Source organism: Glycine soja, chromosome 11 (genome assembly GCF_004193775.1).
Source record: "Glycine soja cultivar W05 chromosome 11, ASM419377v2, whole genome shotgun sequence".
Taxonomy (NCBI): Eukaryota; Viridiplantae; Streptophyta; class Magnoliopsida; order Fabales; family Fabaceae; genus Glycine; species Glycine soja.
Window position 1 is genome coordinate 6,596,935 of NC_041012.1, and position 24,432 is coordinate 6,621,366.

Sequence of the window (24,432 nt, forward strand, 5' to 3'; positions counted from 1 at the left end):
CTTAAAATTGAAAAAAATTAAATGGAAATTGAAAAACTAACCTATTAAATTAAAAGTGTTTGATAAAATTAGTTGTTGAAATAACTGAAAAGTATAAAATGACTAAAAAAATAATAAAACTATGATTTATTTAAAAATGGTAAGCAAAAAATTTGATAAACATATTAAGATTAAATAGGAAAGAAAATATAAAAAAAAAAACTAGTGACTAAAAGTTAGCGTTTTAAAAAATATTACTTTAAATAACGTTTCAAAAAAATGCTAGAAGCTATTAAGAAGTCATTAAAAAAAACTTGTTTATCAAACAATCAAATGAGTTTTTAAGTTAGTAAAAAAAAGTCATAAACTAATTAAAATATCTTATCGAACATAATTTAACTATTTTTACTAGTTGAAAAACTTATTTGATTGTTTAATAAATAATTTTTTGAAGAAGTTTCTAGCATTTTTTAAAATACTATTTGAAATAGTATTTTTTAAAATCCTAACTTCCAGCTTCTAACTTTTTATATTTGATTCCTTTTTTATCTTTAAAATATTTATTTAATTTTCCTATTATCCTTTTTAAATATGTCATTTATGTTATTTTATATTGTATCACTACTTTAACAACTAATTTTATCGAATACTTATAATTTAATAAATCAATTTTTCATTTAGCAACTAATTTTCTCAAAAATAACCTATATACTATCTTATCAAATCAACCCATTAATTAGAAAGTAACTTATAAAGGCTTGTGAAAGAAGTAACTTATAAAGGCTTGTGAAAGAAGTAACTTATAAAGGCTTGTGAAAGACACTTACTATTGCTACATACCTAACTTGAAAAAAAGGAACAAAGTATAAATTTATTAATTATATTCATGTAAATGACAATGCCATTTCATTTATAATTCATAATTTATGTATTTTATGATTTGATATTGTTCTTATTAAGTTTAGTATCTCCTAACTTGATTTGATCTCTCTCCTCCTCCTTTCTAATTAAATATATGAGCTCCTTTCCTGATGGTGGGGTGAGTGTTTGAAAAGGGAAACTCAAGTTAATTCGTGAGTTAAGAGCATAATAGAGATAAAATGTTATTTACTTGCTTCCTCTGATGTCTCCTCCTGCATAAGTACTTTAGTCAATCTCAAAAGTGATAACCATCAACGATGTCCACTAAGAACAATATCAGGTCATGAAGATCACTTACTACCATGACCGAACTCTCGTGGGCCCGGTGGGATACAGACATGATTTCTTTTTTCTGACAGAAATCATCATCAAAATAAAACAGTTATATAAATTCCTTAAACATTGTCCTCTTTTTTTTTTTTCTTACAGTCGCTTTAACATTGTCCTGGAGACAAATGATATTGAATATATTATCAGACCTTTTCCAGCAATTTGACAGCAGGATATACTTTGAACAGCGAATCTTATGTTGCATTAATTTCCCTTGTAGATAAACTTGCACAAATGACTCTGATCGGAGCTGTTTGGGTGGAATACCACTCACTAGCTTCCCTACTTGACGTAACGTAACTGTTTAAGAAATACAGTACAACTTCTTAACCAAAAAAAATAATACAACTGGGAAGCGCAACTTCAGGTGAGAATCACAAGTCACAACATTAATCAGCTGGCATTATATTAAATCTCTGTCAGCCACCAAACTTAATCAAGCTCATCATCACATTAATCACGACACCTAGGACTACTTGTACATTGGAGGGGATAGATAGATTGAATTTATTTTGAGGAGAATAGTTATTTAATCTAAATTTATCTTTTTTCTTATTTTATTATCTAATCGATATTTATTTATTTTTAATTCAAAGTCGCCAATTCAATTAAGATCTAAAAAAATGGCCAATCCAATTCAGTTTTCAGTTTTTTATTTAATCTTTTAAGAATCACCAAATAAGCCTTGTAATACATATATAATAAGTATTAAATATCTCGCCTGATTAGTAAATTGTTGCAACTTGCAAGCCTAAAAGTAATATATACCCAGTGCATGACTTTAATTAATATATATTAATGTCAAGCAATTGCTTTCAATTAGTACTATTAATTTGAAATTTAATTTTTAAGGAAACCTTTTCTAGAATGGTAAAATTTATTTTAATTTGTTGCAAATGACAAATATTTTGTCCGTATATTTCTAATTCAAAATCTAATTGGAAAATTCAACAAAATCAAACAAGATAAATAAACCATTTTTAGATTATTTTTTTTAGTCCTTTTTTATTTTAATTTCTTTGTTAATTAATTCTCTTAATATTAAAATAAAAAAAATAGTTTTACTGTTAATTTATTTCTACTCAAAAATCTCAAATTTTCAATTTTATATTTATGTTCACAGGTCTTGGTTAAATTATTTTAAACCATATTCTATTTAAACATCAACAACTAAAACATCAAATTTCACTTTTAAAAAAACTTATTCAAACTTTAATATCACTATTTCGCATATTACGAAATCTTTTATCTCAAAATTCATTATAAAATCTCAAATATTTTTATTGAAACTAATAAATTTAAAATATTAGGTAGAAGAAAGTTGAGTTTATTAGTACTTGATATTAAAAATAAAAGAATTTAATTTACTAAAAAAAGTAGAAAGCGACAATTAAGAGTATAGGCACACCGACGAAAAGTATAATTAAACTTTTGCATTATAGAATTCCAACTCAAATTGACAAGTAACAACGTATGCGAACAAGAAAGAATTCATGAGTTCTGCATTCAATGAATTAGAGTGTATATTAACTAACGCGTACTTAATGAAAAATTGAAAAAAGACAACTGCTGGGAAGTTTTTCTAGTCAAAACATTTTATTTGAGAAATTAATCTTACAATAATAATATCCCAAGAAATGCTCTGGTCAAAGATAACAATAATAAATATTTTGTTATCAATAAATGTTAATTTCTTTTTAACCGATAAATATTAATTATTCGTTTGTTGTCATATTTAATAATGATTAAAGAAATTTAAGCATTGAGTAAATATAGTTTAAATAGTTGGTTTATTAGAAGAAAATTGATATTGATTTCATTTTATTCAATCATGTTAATTTGTAAATAAACGAGTTGGGTAGAATTAGTCTTCGAAGTAAATAGACATAGACTTATGAAATACTAATTCTTACAATGACATGCGGTTGATAGGTCATAGGTTAGCCCTTTTTTCTAAATTAAATAGATTATTATTTAATTATTTTAAAGAAATCTGATTTTTTAATGAATAAATTTTTTTAATTGAAACTGAATAATATATTTATTTAAATTTAAATTAATGTATAATTATTTTTATCCCATAACTTTTTTAATTATAAAATCAATAGTAATATATTTTTTTAAAATTTCAATGTTACATTTTATCAAATTTTAGTTATTATATAATAATTTTTATCTACTAACTTTTTAAAATTATAAAATAAATACTAATTTTATTTAAATATTATATTTCATTAAAATTTAGTTATTATATAATTTTTATTTTTAATTAATAGTAATTTAAGAAAAAAATTTATTCAGCTTTGTTAGTATATAATTATTAAACTCTATTTTCTTGTACGAAAAGAGTTTTTATTTTTCAAATCTCATATAAATAAGTGTTGTCATTGAATTTATTATTATGAAAAAACTCAAGTCTTACATCAACTAAAGATAAAATATATAAATGAGACAACTCTCATCCTACAAGTTAACTTTTAGAATTAAGTTAGGTCAAAATTTATATTTTAAGATGATATCATAGACTATCGTAAATATCTATTAAACAGATCATCTATCATGTCATTCACGTCTCGAGTCCAAAAGTGTTAGATATAAGAATGTGTATTGAAAAAAATCTAAATCCTACATTGACTAGAAATAAGATCAAGATTAAGTTAGGTTACAATAATAATATTTATAATGACAAGGTGTAAGACAAATATATTTATTTAATGTTTTAGTGACATGATTACACTTCAACATTTCATAATCAGATGAAAAATATTTTTTTATTGACAATTTGTTGGTATACATTGAAATTAATTTTGTTAAAAAATAATATAAATTCAATTATTAATTATTTTTGTGACATATAAGAAAAACTTTGTATGTTTTGATAGATTATTAATGTAATTTAACATATTAAAATATCTAATTATAAATATTTTGTACAAAATTGATGATATAAAGTCGTATAGATAATTTTATTTTGTGTGGTTAGTTCCCTGATATTTTAGTTTAGGTTCGTCCCTGCTGCTCATGGGCCTAAATAAAAAATATTCAAAATCTTAAAAAGCTACAAATATAATATTCAAAAAAATATTAAAATCTTAAAAGATTAATATATATATATATATATATATATATATATATATATATTAAACAGTAGTAAATAAATTTTACAACAATAAAAGAGAAAAGAAAGTGAAATATGAGATGGTGATTAATATTGCAATAATAATTCCTAAAAAACCATAATAATAATAATAAAACATAAGTTCTTTAATATTAATCTTTAATTAAATAAGAAAATAAATGTATTAAAATACGTCTAAATTGGTAGCGATGTCACGTCACCTTGATAATCAAAAGGGAGTAAAATCATGAAGCAATGTCAACGGCCACCAATATTTACCCAAAATAATTATAGAAAAGAAAGGCCAATCGCAAAACATCCTCATTTCTTGAGTCTTGTTGTCTATTGGTTTGGAGATGGTGACAACAAGATCATGGATGTCTTATGTTTCTCATTCCTGACTTGATTGTAATCTTAAATCGTGGCAAAATTTCCTTCCTATATGCTTGCTTTGCACGTGCTGCTAACATGTCTATTTATATTCTTTATTTTAAGTGTTTCCAAAAATAAAAGGGAAAATCGTTTTAAGTTTTTATTTATACACCTTGTCTAATATTTTAATAATAATAATAACAACAATAATAAAACATATTAACCATTATAGTAACATAATCAGATTGACAAAATATATTTATAATATGTCAAAGAAACAAACACTATATTTAACATATCTATTACAAAAATCAAATTTAACATGAATTAATTACTGAAAGTAACTTAAGTAATAAAACAAAGCAAAATGCAAACATAAGAAAAAGTGAAGATCATTATTTTTTTTTTCCGAAGAGAAGTGAAGATCATTAAAATATATATATATATATATATATATATATATATATATATATAATTTGTTTTACGTATTTTATTTATTATAAAATAATAATAATTTTTTAATTATATCTCTCAGTTTTAGTATTTTGCGTATAACATATGAAGTATGACAAGTAAAATTAAATAATTATATTACTTTGGATTAAGGTCAAAAATGGAAAGTTGAGTAAAAAAATAATATGCATTATACATGCTAAAATACTAGTTTTGATTATAAAATAACACTAAAAAGCATTATTTTTTAAGGGAAATATTTTTTTAGGGTTCATTCATTATTTTTCATTGCAGCATAAATTTCCCATATATAATAATTTCACATAAATATTTTTTTTAGTTACCATGTTATTGATATAAAGTTATCATTAATTTTTATCAACGATTAATCTTTATCATAAAACTTGACTAATATTTTTAATAAAGTGTATTTAACTAACTACAACTACATTCTTTTTTTATTCACGTGACTCTAAGTATACCTAAACCAATAACATACTGGTACAATTTGATTCACCTTGTTACCTCTATTTACAGGATCCCGTTGAATTATTTAATTTATTTTTTTATAAAAAAAGCTATAAAATCATGTTTACAAGTTTTGAATCGATATGATAAATTCACATCTCTCATGTTAAATTTTACTGAAGATCATTCTCCCTATTTATGATAATTAGTAGGCAAGATGTATACAAATTTAAATAATTGGGGTTGCATATAAATATTAAAAAAATTAGCATGTATCTGCCCTCAATATTACTAATTATATGAGATAAAGATGGACTGTAAATTAAATGAATTATCGGTATAACTTGTCAGTGTCACATTGTCTATTTAATGGAGACTTATTCAGGAACAGAACATAAAATGTAAATTTCAGATCTAGCTTATGCCCCCATTCATTATATATGTTTGCTGGAACCAACGTGTGACAAGTACATACATTAATAGATTAGATGATGCAAAAGCAATTTGTGACATCAACTTGGAGTAAATGACAAACAGTTTTTTATTTGTCGACTTTGATTTCAATTTCATGGCTGATTGGCGCTGTCATTATTTGAGAAGCAAAAACAAGTGAGAACTCTTGTTTATTGTAATAAATGGGAATTGTAAATTAAGACCATATAATTCTACATAAATCGATAAAGATTAAAAGGGATGATAATTTTGTGAGAAAAAGAAAACTTATTTAAGTGATCAAGATTCATGTGATTACTAACTTACTTTTAATCTTGATCAAAATTCAAATTTATAGTTCTTATTTCTCACAATAAACCAGTATTCTCACTAGATATACCATATGTAAACAACGAACCATTATAAAAAGAAATAGTTAAATGTCATAAGCAAACTTAACTCCTAAAACTTTAATCCAATAACCAAAGTTAGTATTTTCTTAACTACGAAAAAAAGATGATAATCTGTGCTTAGACATCGTAAATTGCTTTAATTATATGGAAGCTTCAATTTCCTCTGAGTTCAGGGCAATTTCATTTGAGTCTTCATCTGGCCGCAACTGTGCAGAAACACCATCTATGGCAGAGTTCAACTGTGCTATTTTCTCAGTTAGCACCTTGCGAGTCCTCTGTTTTCATCACAGCAGAAGATAACATGAATTTCATCAAATTAATTTGTATGACAAGCTCATATCCACAGTGAATAAAAAAACTACACTTACTCATGGCTAGTGAAAAAAACATAAATTCCAAATTCAAAACAAAAATCCCTCAAAATCAAATGCAACATTTTACTTCCTGCATAATACAGTTTTCTCTGTGTACAATGACGGCAATGAGAACCAAATCTAAGTCCTCATGCATCTACTCCAACTCCCCACCACTAGGCTGACCCTAGTGAATTAGATTTTACTTAACAATCTAGTTACATTAACAATGAATTTAGCTTCTTATATTGTACTTTTTATATGTAATTGTGATCGTTTTGCAAATATTTACTTATGTGTAAGTAATGTAAATTTTCTGAATTCACTACTCATATTTTGGGTCATTGACTTCAATTGTTGGACAAACTCATTAAGTTATACCAGGCACCAATTTTTGGTTATGTTTTCTTTTGTCTTTTTCTATGAGGAAGGAGGGGGGAGGGGGTGAATTTCACATACTAAACATAAGCAGAAGTTCTTCCTCTTTCACAAACATTCAGACACACTCCATGAGCATGGTTTCAACTTTCAAGTAAATAGTAACTGTGGGAAAATTTCCTGACCTCTAGAGCTTTTTCTTCATCATACATGAATTTTGGAAGTTTCCTCATTAAGTCTTTACTGTCAGCTCCAGCTAGTGCCCTGCTTATCTGCAAAGTAATAACATAGAAGTCAAAGATAATCTATTTTCTGACCTTTAAACTCATTAAACAATCTTTCAAGTCAAAACAACATATAAAAAACAGTTCCATCTTCAAAAAATTGTCGTTCATAAACTTGAAAGAAAAAGGTTTAAAAACTAGTAAATCCATCCATGCATTCTTTCTTTTCAAGCATGTGAAAACAAACCTAACACAACAATTGTTGAAAAACAACATAGATGCATGATTCCAAAGAGAGCCAACTTAAATAGAACCAAATCAGTGCAGATGTGCCAATAAAAATGAAGAAATCATATTGAAATTTGATGCATATGTACATAATGAGGGGAATTATCTCTCAACTTTATAAGAGTAAGGTGATGGAAACGAATTAAGATTAGATTCACATCAGATTTAAGCAAAACTAAAGTTGGACCAAAGTGAAGTAAAGTATATTCTTCACAAGTAGAGACAATATTCCACAATATGGGTAATGAGACACCTGTAAATGATAATAAATTGAAGAAACAAGACACCTTCTGCCCAGCCACAAGAAAAGGAAAATGTTGACATACCTGAGGTGCATATAGACAACCCAATGCTCCAACAATTAGTCCTCCCAATACAAAACCACCAACAAAACCACTTCCACTACTTGGTCTTCCACCATCACCACTGTTCTAGCAGAAAGATTAGAAACACTATAAAGTTAACATAATCCCAAAAGGTATACTAACCTGTTAAAATTATGGTCGTGCCAATATTTTAGACAAGCAAAAGAGTTAAATGTAAGATACAATCGACAATCACAACAATATTTAATTAGAAACACAAAATGAAACAAGAACAAGAATAGCTGGAGGGTTATAATATATGTTGTAGCCAAACCATATTCTAGGCTTATATACTAAACAGTCATGTACCCCCCCCCCCCCCCCAAAAAAAAAAGAAAAACAAGATGCACCAGAAAGTTCTGTCCTCCTACCCTGCTCGAATAACAAGTGGCTGGTTACGTGTTGCTTTAGTCTTTAAAGAGGAACCTGGAAAGTGTTCACTGGAGCTGATTTTCAAGAAGCATTTGTCCATCGTCAATGAGGAACCTGACAATAATTTGAATATAAGAATTGCAGGAAAATCACTAGATAGGAGGTGTTTGATATGTATAGCTTTAGTAAGATACCATTCACAATTACAGTAGCAAGGATCAAACACCATGCTTTATTCCCATGAATTTAGCACAAAGATGTAAGTTATTTGCCACTTGCCAGTAGTACAGATATAAAAATCCCAAATACCTGGAAAGAGAAAAAGGCCCACTCAAATACCTTGCCCAAGACTACATCTCCTGGCATCAGGATTGTGTGGCTCCAAAATTAGATTTACATGCATACTAACTTCAACTCATATCCACAAAAACCTAAATAAACCAGAGCAAATATATAATTTAATTCTTCAAAGATGTTACATTACTCGTATTTTTTTTGTCTTTGAAGATTTTCGTCTATCCAAATAGGTCATAAAAGTGTTAGCTTGCTAACAAGTTCACTCTACCAATGTAAAATAAACTTGCTAACAAGTTCATCTCTTTGGGAATCAATTTGCATAGACAGAAACTTTTGGAGACAAAAAAAAAAAAAAAAAACAACTACGGGAAACGTAACATCTTTTGGGGCCCAAATTCTATACTTTTCTCTAAATCAAAACACAGAAAAAGACGGCAGCAAGTATGTATGAAGAATCAAGTATCACATCCTCCTCAAAATGAAACAAAGAGAAATATATGTTGGGTATGATATAGTTGGTTGGAGTAAAAATGGCAATGCATATAGGCATACACGACAATCAAGTTTAGCTCAAATTCTCATCTTCCACCAGTTCATTTCCACCCCAACCAAACATAGCCTAAGGGAAGTGGCTTATTCTCTTAACGCAATTCAACCACATGTCAGTCTAATCAAGCTTCCGCATTATCTAGGAACCAAACACCAAAGAGACACACAACTAAAACAATTCCATATTTTTTCAATTTTCATTTGGCCCCCCAAAAAAGGGATTTTTAGAATATCCGAGAATTACAAATACACAAGCACGAAAAAAAAAATGATGCAAACTTGATATACGGAACGACAACAGAACGGAAAATACAGTGTAAGGAACAGCAATGAATGGTGCAAAAAAATTGAAAGAAAAAAGGGAACAGTTATTCACTTTAGAGTGGTGCCCTTTCGGGAAATGACAATGATGATAGTGATGGAAGTAATCACCTGAGAGAAAGTGGGTATTGGGATTCTTCGGCGTAGCGATGAAGCTTGATAGAGTAGCCATTTCTAAAAAGTGTAGCTGATACTGAAATTGAAACTGTGTAATTTTCTTTCTTCCTCTGTTATTGTTATTTTCCTTCCTCGTAGAAAACGAAAAAGAACAAAAACAACAGATCCTGCTACTCGTTTTGCGCTTCGATAATATCGCTAGATCTCGTTTTAGTTTCGTTATTAACAAGACCAGTATGGTGCATTCACTTGAAGTTGGGCTCGTTTCTTTTTGCCACGGCCCATTAACTTATGGGCTACAACATATACAAAGCATTTATCACGAAAATACTTATATTATCAAATAAGAAAATACTCAAACAATATACAAAGCATTTATCAAGTTATTATCAAATATGTTGTATATTCTTTAAAAAAAAGATGTTTTATATTAATCGCTATTAGGAATTGAATGCAAATGCAGAAAGTCCTCTGTTTCTTTTTAGTTGTCATAATAATCTAACATTGATAACTCACAAAATAAAAAAACAGAAGTAATTGCCAGTTGAAAAAATATTTGATTTTATCGTTATTTAAAAAAAAAGGGGGGGGGGGGGGGGGGGGGAAATATTTCAATATGCTACAAACCAAATGTACGTTCTTGATTGCATTAACGTTGGCATTAGTTATTAAAAAAACGTTGGTATTAGTTTTGAAAATACCATTCAGACCTGATTATGTATTCGTTTTGTTTACAGGGTGATGTAACACAATCAAAAGAAGAGGAAAAAAATGCTTGCCATACATCTTGTCATATTTGTTGATTGGTGTCATTAAAACTGTACCAAGTGGTGTTGAAAGTGACATCAAGCATTTTTTTTTTTCAATTTATACTATGCTAAATATGACAGAAAGGGCAAAATACTACCCAATGTCATTGACAAGATGATTTAATAATAATTGAACTCAATTAGGTCCGTCAAATACTAATCTTAATCATCCCCTTACCATCTTGCTTTCTCGTACACTTGGTGCTCCAAAATGATTCTCGAAGTTTTAATAACACAATTGATTCTTCTTTTTGGTTTAATTCTCATAGTTTCTATATAGATTGCTTTGACGAATCTAAACATGTAATATTTTAAGTAATCAGCGAGAGTTAGTTTAATTCTCATCATTTTCAAGTGTTATGATAATCACGTTTTCCTTGTCTTTGTCCAGATCATTAGATTATAGTCTCATTTGGAATCCCGAGGATCCGACATCACATTTATGGCAGCACTTGGGCTTAACTAATTTCAGGGAAAAGGAGGAATGGTGCATGTTGTATCATTTGGCTTGCGGTGGGTTGGTCACAATGGCTATACCGAAATGATATTGTTTTTAACCAAGCAAATGTGGTGGACCTAATTAATAAAGGTGAAAAGGAAAAGTGATAGCTTCAATTCTTCATTTTATAATTGGCTTTGTTGGGTAAAAGGGGTGGGGGACAAAACGTGGTATAAACGGCAAAACTTTATAGGGTATTAGAGGTCTGATAGCTGTAATATTCTCAGATTGTCTGCTTGTGTTTTCTTCTTTCGAATTCTACTGCTACTTTTTTTCTTGGGTATTTCTGGTACCCTTTTATAAAATCTTTTTCTTAGCTCATAAAAAAATTAATTCGAATCCTGTTGTAGAATCTATTCATCGCACGAAATGTAAAATTTGACAGAGAGTGGCTCTATCAATTTTTTATTTACAACAGATGTGAAATTTTGTCCATTTTAATTTATTATCAATTAAAAAATTATGATTTCAAGATACACTTTAATAACTATGTATTTTCTTGTAATATATATAATCAATTTTCTATCTTAATTTTTCTTTTTAAATTTTATTTTAAGAGAATAAATTTCATACTACAAACTTTTATGTAAATTTATGTTATGGAATACTAATTATAAAGTAATCGATAATTATACACTGTATCCGCTAATAATCTTTTTTTTTTCTGAATGCCAACAATATTCCTTCATTTCAATTTTAAAATATGTTGTATGTTATCTGTAAACTTATTTTTGAGATAAAAAATTTCAAATACGAATGATTTCATTTTAACTTAATTTTACAAAATCAAAATCACCCCATGTCAAAATATACAAATGCTTACCCGAGTATACACTGTATGTGTTTCCCTTCTGGACATTCACGCTGACAGCAACGTGGGAGAAGAAGCATATGCTACGAGCAACTTTAATCCCAGCAACAATGGTTAATGGTTATTGATAATGATGGTTGTTGATTTATATATATTAACACCCATGGTTGTCAGAATATGTAATAGATATACATTTTTTAATTTATTTTTCTACAAAATAGGAAAAATATTTATTTTTAATACTATAAAATTTCAAATCTAATGTGCGTGCTAAATAATTAAATCTGCAAATTTCAATATAAATCTGACTTTCTAATTAAGATCGATTCTGGCTGTGGCAAAGAGTTAGTATTTTGAAACTAGTTTTTTTTTTTTTATCAAAGTGCATATTCTCTCTCTTGATTTTTTCCATAATACACATATTAAAAAATTATTTCCCAAATTACACTACTTGCACACACTACTGGTAGGAAGTTAGGTTTGGCCACCCTGCTTCAGATTTTTTTTAATTTAAAGTATTCAAAAAATATAAATATTATATTATATAAATATATTTTTAATTGGTTTTAAAAATATTTTTTTATTAAATTAATTTTTTTTGAATTTTTTAAGGAGAAAATACAGATAAAGAAAAATAAAAAATTTAGATAAAATCATAATATAATTTTTTAATTACGTTGTATGTAATTTTTTAGTTAAATTTATGTGTCGTTGATGGTTTTTTTGTTATGTTTGTTAATTAAAAAATAAGAAAATTAATTAGTAGTATTAAAATAAATTAAAAAACACTGAAAAAATAATGGATACATTTGTCTTATATAACAGACATAAAATTTAAAAGTGTGGTAACTGAGATTATGGCCGAGAATAATAAAACAAATTAAAAATATACAATTGTAACGCAAATATGAAAAAACTAATTGATAATTTGAAATATGTTGTGCAGGATACATGTTTTCTTCTATTTCGGTTACTGGTTTGTTAGAAATAGCCAAAATTTCTATTAGACAGAATCGTTTGCAATCGTTGAATTGTGCGTCTTCATTTTTTCAATTCTGTTATTTCATATTCAATTAAATTTTCTGAATACTTAGCATGACTTGGTTGTCGAAAGAACAATCGTCTGACCACCAATTGTGATTCGTGAATTCCATAAGGGGGAACTCACATAGGTGCAACTTGCATGATTAAATTCTTGAGTTTGTCCATGTTGCATCCGGAAGGAATACGAAATCTTATTGAATTAGTTCCAATGAAGGAGTAACCCAAAAACCCACCTTGGCATGGTATGTTTCACTTCCTATTGTAATACATAATGACATCAAGAGTATGAGTGACAGTGGATTGAAGCAGGTTGAGTATAGCATCCAATGTTCTATTGATGGTATATAATAATTCTATAGGGTCAACACACGAGTATTGTTCATTGCACATTAACATTGTGTAAACATCATCATCATTTTTCAATTGTAGAGATTGAAAAAAATATTGTTGACCTGTATCTATGAATGGTTGTCGGTAGTAGATTTCATCCACTAATTGATCGTTGGTGAGTTGAATGGTGTTGTGCATTCTATGTGTATCAAAAGAACAATCATTAGGAACTCGTATTGGTGTTAGAGTGGGACTTTGAAAATAAACACCACTTTGACGAGTGATTGATCCATTTGGAAAAATGAAAATTAATCTCGAGTTAGCAATGGTCTGGCTGCTTATTCCTCCCAAAAATGACATAGTAATAAGATTAAATTTGGTTTATGAAGGTATGTTGTGTGAAATCTCATAAGGTTAGAGTTGTGGTCCTCCTAAAGGGTTTTCTAAAATCCAATGTTTTTTTTTCCTTTGTAACTGATATAGCAGACGTCCATTATAATTTTAGAGTGAAAGAAGAGATTCTGAATTATCCATTTCATGTTAATTTTGCTGGTGAGACATTTAATTTTCAGATACTAGTGCAAATTGCAGAGTGTTGTCAATTTGAACTGTGATTTTTCTCGTGTAATTAATCCAGCAGACGTCCATGGTAATTTACAGAGTGAAAAAAGAGATTATGAATTGTCCATTTCATGTCAGTTTTGTTGGCAAGACATTTAATTTTTTAAAGACGTGTGCACATTGTAGAATGATGTCAATTCAGACTGTGTTTTTTTTTTTTTCTTATAATAAAGACTCAATCCCCACTTCAAACACCTAGACCACCTAGAATGTTTAGAGTAATGTTACAATCCCAAAAAATGTGATTGTGGTGAATATCAGACTAAACACTTGTGTATTCTCACGTCATGGCTGCCTAATCAAATGCGATGGAACGGAAAAGTAGAACAAAATATGGGATTTAGCGACAACATGACCATAACAAAAACAATTGTCTTAACATATTTTCATCTTAAGATTTTCCTAATCAAATGTGATTGTTTAAGTATTTTATTGATAATGTAGTATAATGTTATTCTATGAACAAATTGTTAAACAAAAAGTATTATCATTTTTAATTAAATATAATGACATAAACAAACAAATTATATTTAGTAAAATAATAATATTAAAAATTTTAATTTTTTTAATAAAATAAATATATTATTAAACAAAATTCAGATTTTTAAAAAATATTCACCTAAGAAATATTTTAAGTAAATTAAATAATATAACAAAAATAATTATATTTAATAATATCATTTTCTTATTAAAAAAGTAATTTAATTAGCTATTAAAAAAATTAATTTAATAAAAATTATTTTTAAAATCAATTAAAAATATATTTATATAATATAATATTTATATTTTTTAATCATTTAAATTTAAAAAAAAACCTCAACGGAAGTCGTGATGGTCAAACCCGAGTTCCTCCTTGTAGTGTACAAGTGTAATTTGGGAAATAATTTTTGAATAGATATATTGTGGGAAAAATCAAGAAGGTGCACTTTGGTAAAAAAAACATTTGAAAATGCATGTAGACATCACTTGATGGTTGTTTACTTTAGACTTAAATATGTTAAAAATTTCCGAAATATTAAAATATATTCAAATTTCGTAATGAATTCCTAAAAAAATTTATTTTTGGTTGAGTCTCTAAAATTTCAAAAGTTCCATGAGAGATGCATGTAATTGGTTGAATCTCTAAAATTTCAAAAGTTTCGTAATGGATTTTTTTTTAATATTTAATTTAATTTAGTAAAACATTTTATTAAAAATTAAAATAAAGTCCTTCGTCCCTCATCCGTGCTCTGCTCGCTCCAGTCTCCACTCGTCTTAGTAGATGGAAGAAAAAAAACACAACCACATCTTTGGTAGATAGAAGAAAAAAAGAATTTCAAGGCACAACCTGTATACTAATTAGAATATTAAAGTCATGGTCAATCCAAAAAAACAAGTCAATTTACTCTTAAACAGATGACTGACTAATTGACTATATCTCGGGGATGAGGAGTAAGGAAAATGAATGGATGATTGCATTTGCATGATAAGGACCTATTGTCTTCTACAACTACATTCAAGCTCAATAGATCAAATTTCCATAAATATCAAGACCAGTTGATGATCACGGTTAATTGCAGCTAATCAAATCCTGGAAATATATTGTTCCCATGCCAAGATGGGTGGAAGTACGTCAAAGCTTTATGATTCAGTTTATTTAACATCTAATCTGGTCTAATTTATTCAGTAAATAGATCAAATTTAATTTTTTTTAAAAATATATTTGATTAAATAAGTCAGGTGATAAACCTTAAAAAAAAGTTTTTTAATCATGATGAACTGGTCCGATTAATAATAATATGTTATAATAAAAATATTATTATTAATATGATATATTATAATTATTTTATAAAATTATTTTAGTAGTTTGACAATTTGATTCATTTTAGTTAATATTTAAAATTTATTAATTCGTATAAGTATACACGGATGATAAAAATATAAATCATTTTCTTTTTATGAGATTTAAAAAACTCTGATAATATGTCATATATAATATTTGTAAATAAATTTTATTCATATTTTATCATTTAGTATTTTTTAATATGAAACATACTTTTCAATAAACGGACAATCTGATAGACTTTCTATTCTATTTCTATGCGTCAAAAGCAGGAATTAAAGGACCCCTACTTTTGGACTATAGGAACTTAATTGTCTTTTCTTTATTACGGGTTTGAAATGTGGAACATATGCGTGAAATCACTAATATCAGATAAGTTTAACACCCTAGATGTTTAGGGTCTCTTTCCTTATAAATAGTTAAATACACACTGATATACATTTTATTTATTTATTTTGTCTCTTAAAGTAGTATTTTTCTTTGTCTCTTCTTTAATGAAATTTATTATTTCATACTAGTTGACAGAGACACTTCATACTTCTATCCCCTATTTTTAAAATAAAAAATAAAAAACAGTTGAGGAAAATAGTAACATTAATTATATTTAAAGGTTCATAAAGAAAATAAAAATAGTTATATATATTGAAGGATAATTTAAGAATAAGAAATATATATACAAAAGAAATAATTTTTTATTATTAATATTTATAGACAAGTAAGCTTTAGAAGAAAAGTTGTTAACAAAAAGTAATTGTTTTCTTTGATAAAAGGTCATTAAACATAAATTAATGAAATTTGAGACGTGTTATTAAATTTTCATTTCTTTGTTGTTGACTGTAAATTTTACATTTATTTAAAAAGGAAAAATTCTTTCTTTAGAAGTCATGTATCTTCTTGATAAATCATTTATTATTGGTCAATATTTATTCAATCCAAAATATATGATAGTAAGTATAATCGAACAAATTAATAATATGTATTAAATAAAAAAAAAGTCATAGAAAAGAGAAAGAGACGTCAAAATGAAAAGGTGTTATGGGAAGAAAAAAAATATCATTAAAAAAAAGAAATCGAAACAATTTACTTTACTAAAGAAAAAAAATGCAGGTTAATTAAAATTTCATACCTAATCTTAATTACATTTTTTTTTAATAGCAATAGGTATATTATTAAGATATATAAGGGGTATTCAGATCCAACTACGATAAATGCAGTTTCAACAGTGTTAACAACTTCGATTGATGCAAGATATTGGATCCATACACCGACAAGAATATAGTATAAATTCAAAAGCATTCGATTTCAAAGACAACCAATTCCATGAGTGAGTCTTTGAATATAAGTTCCATAAATTTATCCATATATACGCAACCAACTAAGATATCATTGAGTTCTTCATGACTTAACATGTTTGAAACAGCTTTGTCAACGTACATATCAATGTTTTTCAAGTCAAAATGAAAAATAAGGAAAATGTTACTCCTAATACTAATTGTGTGTCGAACTTGAATTACATCCCATCGATGGATAATGTAATTCCAAACACACACAAGATAAACCAAGTAACAAATATGATGAATTGATGGAAAAAGAATAAATCACCAATTTGGCAATTTGGTCTTTGAAGTATTATATTTTTTTCCCTAAATAGTCTTTAAAGTATTAAAATTATATAAGTATTCTTAAAATATTAACAATTATGTTACATAATCCCTCAACTTCAAGTATTGAAAAATTCTTTAAATTAATCTCTCAATGTCAATAAAATATATCAACTCAAGAATTAAGTTGATGGATATTGAATACTGTAGGTACTTATATAATTTTGTTAATTTAAGAACTATTTAAGAGAGAGGGTGACACTTCACAAAGTAAATTGATACTTTATCTGATGAAATAATATCTATTAAATTTGATTCCTAACTGAATTTAGGCTTAACATAAAAATTGACCATGAAGTATCAATTTAGTTTGTTAAGTATCACCTTAGGTTAGCTAGAAAATTTTTGGCCTGCGATTACATTGTTCCAATTTAACCTAAGCTGATATTTTGTTTATTAACAATCGGTTGCCTTGAGCGCCCCAACTTGAATTGACACCACTGCCATTAGATATTTTTTTTTTTGGTATGACCCACCACTACCATTAGATTTTTATTTTTTTTTTGGTATGACCATTAGATTTTTTTTTTGGTATGACCACCATTAACGATTAATTAAGTCAACCATTTACAACTTCTAATAAGTAATAACGGTAAGATTCTTGATGAATTTTTGTTAATAAATAATAATATCAGCAACAACCAATGGGCTATAGTGTCTAAGCAATTCACAACTTCCTTCCTTCGTTCTAAGCAACACTCTCAATTCGTATATAATAAAACCTCTTTCTTTATATTCTCTTCACGAGGAACACCGACACATAATTCCTACATAAAACTAAAACCTGTTTCTAAGTTCTAGTCTTTTTTTTTCCATGTATAGCTCAAAGTTCAGAAACCTGTTTTGTTCCGTGTTGTTTTCATGGCTCTGTTTTGGAGGTTTGGCCATGGCAGCTGGTGGGAGTAGAAGCGGTTCCAGAGACCTCGACCAGACACCAACATGGGCCGTTGCTGCTGTCTGCACTGTTTTCATCTTGATATCCATAGCACTCGAAAAGAGCCTCCACAAAGTTGGGACGGTGTGTATGCAATTAATGAAACTCTGAACCTCTGTTTCTGTAGTTATTATTGTTTTCATTAACTCTCTGTTTGTGCGTTTCCCATTTAATTCAACTGTCTTTTCTACATCTCTTCCATTCATTTCAGAAAAATACGTTAGTTGCTGCTCTCAATTTATGTCCCCTTTAATTTAATTTGGAATATCTTATTTTTATTTTTTTTCCTTGCTGAATTTTGGTCATTGGACCTACAGAGATGACTAATTTACTGTTAGCTGTGACATTACGTGCCTTATCTTGTGTTTGTGGTTCTATTAAATTGCCTTTGTGAGAATTTTTTAAAGCACCAATTTAAATTGAAAATTTGTTTTCTTCCTTAAAGTTGAATTGATTCATTCAATTTAAAGAATAGTTTTTTCTTTCGTTCAAATTAAGAGTTGTATTATTCAATTATAATAATTCATGCAAGTTAGTCATAACAATTTAAAATTGAAGTTTTTATTGCTGTTTTTTTTCTTCCATAAGAGTGAGTTTTTTCCTTACCATTTTTCCGTTTTCCCTTGTTTAGAACTCCCGAGGAAGATTTGGAGAGTCAGTAGTATTTTATTAGAGTATCCTTTTGTTTTTTATTGAAATTCAGGCACAGAATTTGAAGTGTTAGTGTTAGAAATATAGGAGTATAAAGTTGAGGGATTGTTGTGATCATGATGGGTGTTTATTGGAATTCTCTTGTGCATGTACTCTTTCCCTCACCCGTTGAAATTTTCTTCAGTGGCTTGTACAAAAGCACAAGACGGCTTTGCTCGAAGCTCTGGAAAAGGTCAAGGCTGGTAAGAATTTTAATAAGTCAAAGGCTCTTTTGGATCTTTATTTGCAATAAATAACCATTTCATTTGTCATATTTTAGTACTAGTATATTTTATTCATTCATTTTTTTTTCTTGCAGAGTTGATGATTTTAGGTTTCATTTCACTGCTTTTAACTTTCGGGCAGAGTTACATTGTCAGAATATGTATTCCTGAAAAGCTCGCAGACATTATGTTACCATGTCCGTATAAGGAAGCCAAAAAGGCATCAGATAGTGAAGAGGAACATCGTAGGAAACTTTTGTCCTATGAGCGTAGATATTTAGCTGCTGATACTGCCTCGTTCAAATGCAGCAGGGAGGTATAATATAACTGTGTTGACCTTTATTCAGTTGTTCTTTTTCATCTATTCTATATTCTTTTTTGGAAACAGAATAGTTCCTTGAAGAATTTTTCTCACAGCTAAACTTATAAGTATAGGTAGTTGGTGTACTTTAATAGATTAGCAAATTGAAAACAGTTGCTTATCAGGTTAGTTCTTTTATCAATTGCTGTAGAGAATAATAATCATTTTCATTTTTACAGAGATTTACAATCTTTATTCACAGTTTTTTCTTATGCAGATCCTTTATAGTTACCACCTCTTCTGTATATTAATAATGATATTTTGATTTATTCTATTTATTTATATAAGCACAATATAAACGATTTCTTTTCCACTGCCTGACTTTATTAACAATTTTATCTCCTAAGAATAGTTGCTTATATAATTGTTGGCGGTTACAGGGACATGAGCCACTTTTATCTGTCAATGGATTGCACCAGTTACACATCCTCATATTCTTCTTAGCAGTCATTCATGTGTTTTACAGTGCTATCACAATGATGCTTGGAAGACTAAAGGTCTGTTTTTTCTTCTATATTTTTGTAGACTAGATCATAGTGCTAGCAACACACACTTTACTATTAGTCAAATTTTATTAAAAATTACAAAATTTGGACAGAGATTCATTAAATGAGATGTGAATTTCAGTGAATAATAAAGAGTGTGCTGAAAAGAGTATGTTAGAAAGCGTGCTACTAACATTTATTAACCTGTTTTTCATATCTGTGCAACTGCATATTAAGGATACACAACCTTATGCCTTTTTTTTTGTCTTGCTCTGGAAACGTTAGTCTAGAAGTACATTTTTGGTTGTGGTTAGATCTTTAGGCAATGTGTCTTAAATTGATTTAATTTTGATGAAACTAAATTCCGTTATAGTTCCAAACCTCAGAGTTTTACTTTTTCTGCAGATACGTGGATGGAAGGCATGGGAGGCGGAGACTTCAACTCATAATTATGAGTTCGCCAATGGTATGGGTTCAAACAATGTATATTTTCTTCTTCTAGCGTAAAATTGCTATTTCTTCGGTTTTACTTGCAAGTTTAATCTTGGAAATACTATTAGTATTACATGAAACCTCATGCGTATATTTGTCACTTACTATTTATGTGTGCATGCAGCTGCTTCAAGATTTAGGTTTACTCACGAAACATCATTCGTGAGAGCCCATACCAGCTTTTTGACAAGGATTCCCATCTTCTTCTACATTGTAAGACCCACCTCGCTAATATCTAGTCTAATTTTGCTAACAAGATAGAGGCACCATGGTAGTCGGTAGACATGTAATGTTTAGTAAAAAGAAACAAAAAGATGGTACTTTACTGGCATTAATTTGAGTTATAAATTAAACACTGATTAAAAAAATCAAATTGGCCAACTTAAGCAAATTTTTTATGTCAAAACTCAAATGTTCCATACCTTCTATTTCTCATGCTTATTTTTAAAAGTGATGATGTAACAACTTTTTTTTTTCAATTTCAGCGCTGCTTCTTTAGGCAGTTTTATAGGTCTGTAAATAAGACTGACTACTTGACTTTGCGCAATGGGTTTATCACTGTGAGTCAACACTTCTTATAGAACAATATGTTCTTTTCTTAGTGGATTTACCTTTCTTCTATATTGACTGTGAATTATGTGTATATATAGGTCCACCTGGCTCCTGGAAGTAAATATAATTTCCAAAAGTTTATCAAAAGATCATTAGAAGATGACTTCAAGGTGGTTGTGGGAGTCAGGTAACACTAGTAACAACAGTAAAATGTATACGCAACATTATATTTGTATTATGTAAGGTTTTTCCTTCTATATTTGAAATGTGTGCTAACTATGTTATTGACAGTCCTATCCTCTGGGCATCAGTTGTAGTTTACCTTCTCATCAATATTAATGGTAAGAGGCAACTATGTTGTCTGGGGTGTCCTATGGAATTTGTTAATTTTGTAGTTGAAAATTCAACTAAATTCAATAAATATAATTTTGCAGGATGGCGTACCACAATTTGGGCAGCCTTAATTCCTGTTGTCGTAAGCATTCTGTTCTCTGTATATATGAAATTCTCAAATTGGATCTCGAATTGTAAGCCATTTGATTGGTTGCAGTTAATTTTGGCTGTTGGAACAAAACTTCAAGCTATATTGGCAAAGATGGCTCTTGAAATCACCGAAAGACATGCAGTTGTCCAAGGAATGCCTCTTGTCCAGGGCTCAGACAAATACTTTTGGTTTGGTCAACCACAGTTAGTTCTTCATGTTATTCATTTTGCTTTGTTCCAGGTATTCAGTGGGTTTTCTTTTAGTAAAAACTAGTCAAATTACAAATGTTTTTGATACGGAATAGACAATTTATTAGTTATTACATCTGAGATTTGTAGTTGAATGCAGCTTTACCATGTCGCAAATGAACTTTTCTGATGCATAACACTAATTATCTATAATGCTGAAAATAACTTGTCTGTCTGTTCAGGCAAATCATATTCTTTTTTGATAAACATTAAACAGCTTAAAAGCAATGATCTTTTCATGTGGTTTGGATTTGCAAAATTTATATCATTATGCAATTTGAGATAGTTTGGTGGATCTTCTACAAAAATATCTGAAGGATTTTTTTATTTTTATTTAAGGTTAGCAACTAACTGATTTTCTTACACTCGCAGAACGCATTCCAAATAACATATATCTTGTGGATATGGGTAATGAAGTTTATAACACTATCTTTCTTGGCTATAGGCCAATGTGTTTTTATTGTCTATATTCCTGAATAATAAAAGAACAATTTCTTATTTGCAGTATTCTTTTGGGGTGAGAAACTGTTTCCGTACTGACTACAAGCTTGCAGCATTAAAAGTAGCTATAGGGTAAACCTTCCTTCTGAAATTCCCTTGCTTGCCTAAGAATACATTTGGCATTTTAATAGGTGTCTTATGTTGTTTGTTGAGTCTATCCCCTTTGCTTTTGAAAACAATAGTTAAAACTTAAGAGGGAGTCTTATAGACGCATCCAACATTAGAATGATCGACGTCTCTGATAATATCATAAATTAATTTGATTAATTCTCACGGGGCTTTGCAGGATTTCGATGCTATGCCTCTGCAGCTATATCACCCTTCCATTATATGCTCTTGTAACTCAGGTATACCTTCACGTTTTTCTTTCCCTAGCTTTCTGCTGAGACATTCTTGCAAGGTTTGATGATTTCATCAAATCATATATAATATCTTGGGCTGGCATGAACTTAACCGAGACATATCACACACGAGTGTAGAGTGTTGTTTACCCGAAACAGAGGGGTACACAGAAGAAATGACAGAACTCCAATATAATTACCAATGCCACTAACCCTCCTTATGTTTTTTAAGCTATTTTAACCAAACCATTCAAATGAAATCTTGGTAAAAATTTAATTGTGATGTTATTTCCAATATGTGATATGTCTTTAGTCTTTACTACCCCTTTTTTTTCCTGTCTATTTTGAAAGATAACATATAAATCAGAAAATGTATTTTATTAAATGTTTTTAATATATAGCAAAGGGTGATATATGATTATATGTTAGAGTAAAGTTTGTGGAACTGTAGAGATCAAATGACTAGAAGTTTGGACCAAATAATAGTCAATCTGTCAATGTTCTATTAAATGTTTTTGATATATAGTAGCTTATTTTTTAAACATAATGTTATACGATTTATATTTGCAAGTTATAAACGTTTGAATTGGTCTAATTGGCGACTATGTATCACTGCAAACACACACATACACGCAGATGGGTTCAAGGATGAAAACAGCAGTATTTGAAGAGCAAACAAACAAGGCTCTGAAGAAATGGCACATGGATGCGAAGAAGAAGAAGAAGAAGCATGTAGGAACAGTGACACTAGGAAAGTCGAGTGCACGAATCATGGATGGAAGCCCCATTGGTAATTCTTCAACAGTGCACTCCTCCTCTGTTCCCACACTACACCGTTTCAAAACTACCGGCCACTCAACAACGTACGAGGATCAAGATCATGATCATGATCATGAATATGAATCCGATGATGTTGAGTTGTTTCCTGTGTCGTCGCAAACAACTAGCTTCATTGTAAGAGTGGACCGTGGCGACCAACAACAACAAGCAGAAGAAGAACATAGACAACATAGTGAGGGAGAAACCAACAGTAGCAGTGAAGGTGAATTCTCATTTGCAAAACCTGACCCCGTAGAAATTAGAACCACCACATAGCAGCATATATTCACCTCTATTCTTTTGCAATATCTTCACATAAAAAAGAAGAAAAAAACATTTTCTAGATCATGGGGTATCTTGAAACTTAGAGATGAATTTTTACATTCTTGATCAGCATAATTCACTTGCTCCTAATGGAAGCATTGCCCTCACATTATATCCATGCTTTTAACGTCGATACTTTTCATCCATGCTTGAGAATTAAAAGGCTCCGACGGTGCAAAATCAGGAATCAATTTTTAAATACAGGTGAATTATTAAAAAATTACAAGAGTAAATTATGTTTTTTTGTCTCCTAGCAAATACTTAAATTGCACTCTATTTGTCTCTTGTTTTAATATATATACTTTCCTTTCTTGAAAGATGAATATAAGTTGCATTTGACTCCATCTTAATATAAATAAGTTTTTAGTGATTGTTTTCTCTTGAAGTGATTCTTGGCATGATTGACAACTAGTATTGAATATCTATTATCAATTTTTTTATCTTTAAAAAAAGAAAATGAAATATTTTAGATGTTTTAAAGCTGTTGTCCAAAATTATTGCTATTGTGACTATTTGCTATTAGACAAAGGCATATACTTAAAAAATTTAAAATATCATCTCAAAAGAATTGTTGGCAACATTAAAGATTGTGGATGATTAAAATAAAATGTAAGTCAAGAAAATATAAAG

At 28.8% G+C, this 24,432-nt stretch overlaps 2 protein-coding genes across 2 annotated transcripts; one reads left to right on the plus strand and one right to left on the minus strand.

Annotated features, from left to right (window-relative positions):
* Positions 1-6,385: 6,385 nt before the first annotated feature.
* Positions 6,386-9,953, minus strand: LOC114374158. Its single transcript, XM_028331765.1, has 5 exons — positions 9,745-9,953; positions 8,466-8,580; positions 8,056-8,155; positions 7,403-7,489; positions 6,386-6,761 (listed from the first exon to the last, which is right to left on the minus strand). The coding sequence occupies exons 1-5, from the start codon at positions 9,803-9,805 to the stop codon at positions 6,627-6,629; spliced, it is 498 nt and encodes a 165-aa protein (XP_028187566.1). The 5' UTR covers positions 9,806-9,953; the 3' UTR covers positions 6,386-6,626.
* An 8,036-nt stretch (positions 9,954-17,989) lies between these two features.
* LOC114377081 (MLO-like protein 10) lies at positions 17,990-23,935 on the plus strand. The gene is made up of 15 exons (XM_028335473.1): positions 17,990-18,365; positions 19,117-19,174; positions 19,291-19,511; positions 19,937-20,053; positions 20,447-20,507; positions 20,658-20,746; positions 21,019-21,093; positions 21,184-21,272; positions 21,377-21,426; positions 21,520-21,560; positions 21,636-21,809; positions 22,190-22,225; positions 22,323-22,390; positions 22,605-22,665; positions 23,296-23,935. The coding sequence occupies exons 1-15, from the start codon at positions 18,162-18,164 to the stop codon at positions 23,752-23,754; spliced, it is 1,803 nt and encodes a 600-aa protein (XP_028191274.1). The 5' UTR covers positions 17,990-18,161; the 3' UTR covers positions 23,755-23,935.
* Positions 23,936-24,432: the final 497 nt, after the last annotated feature.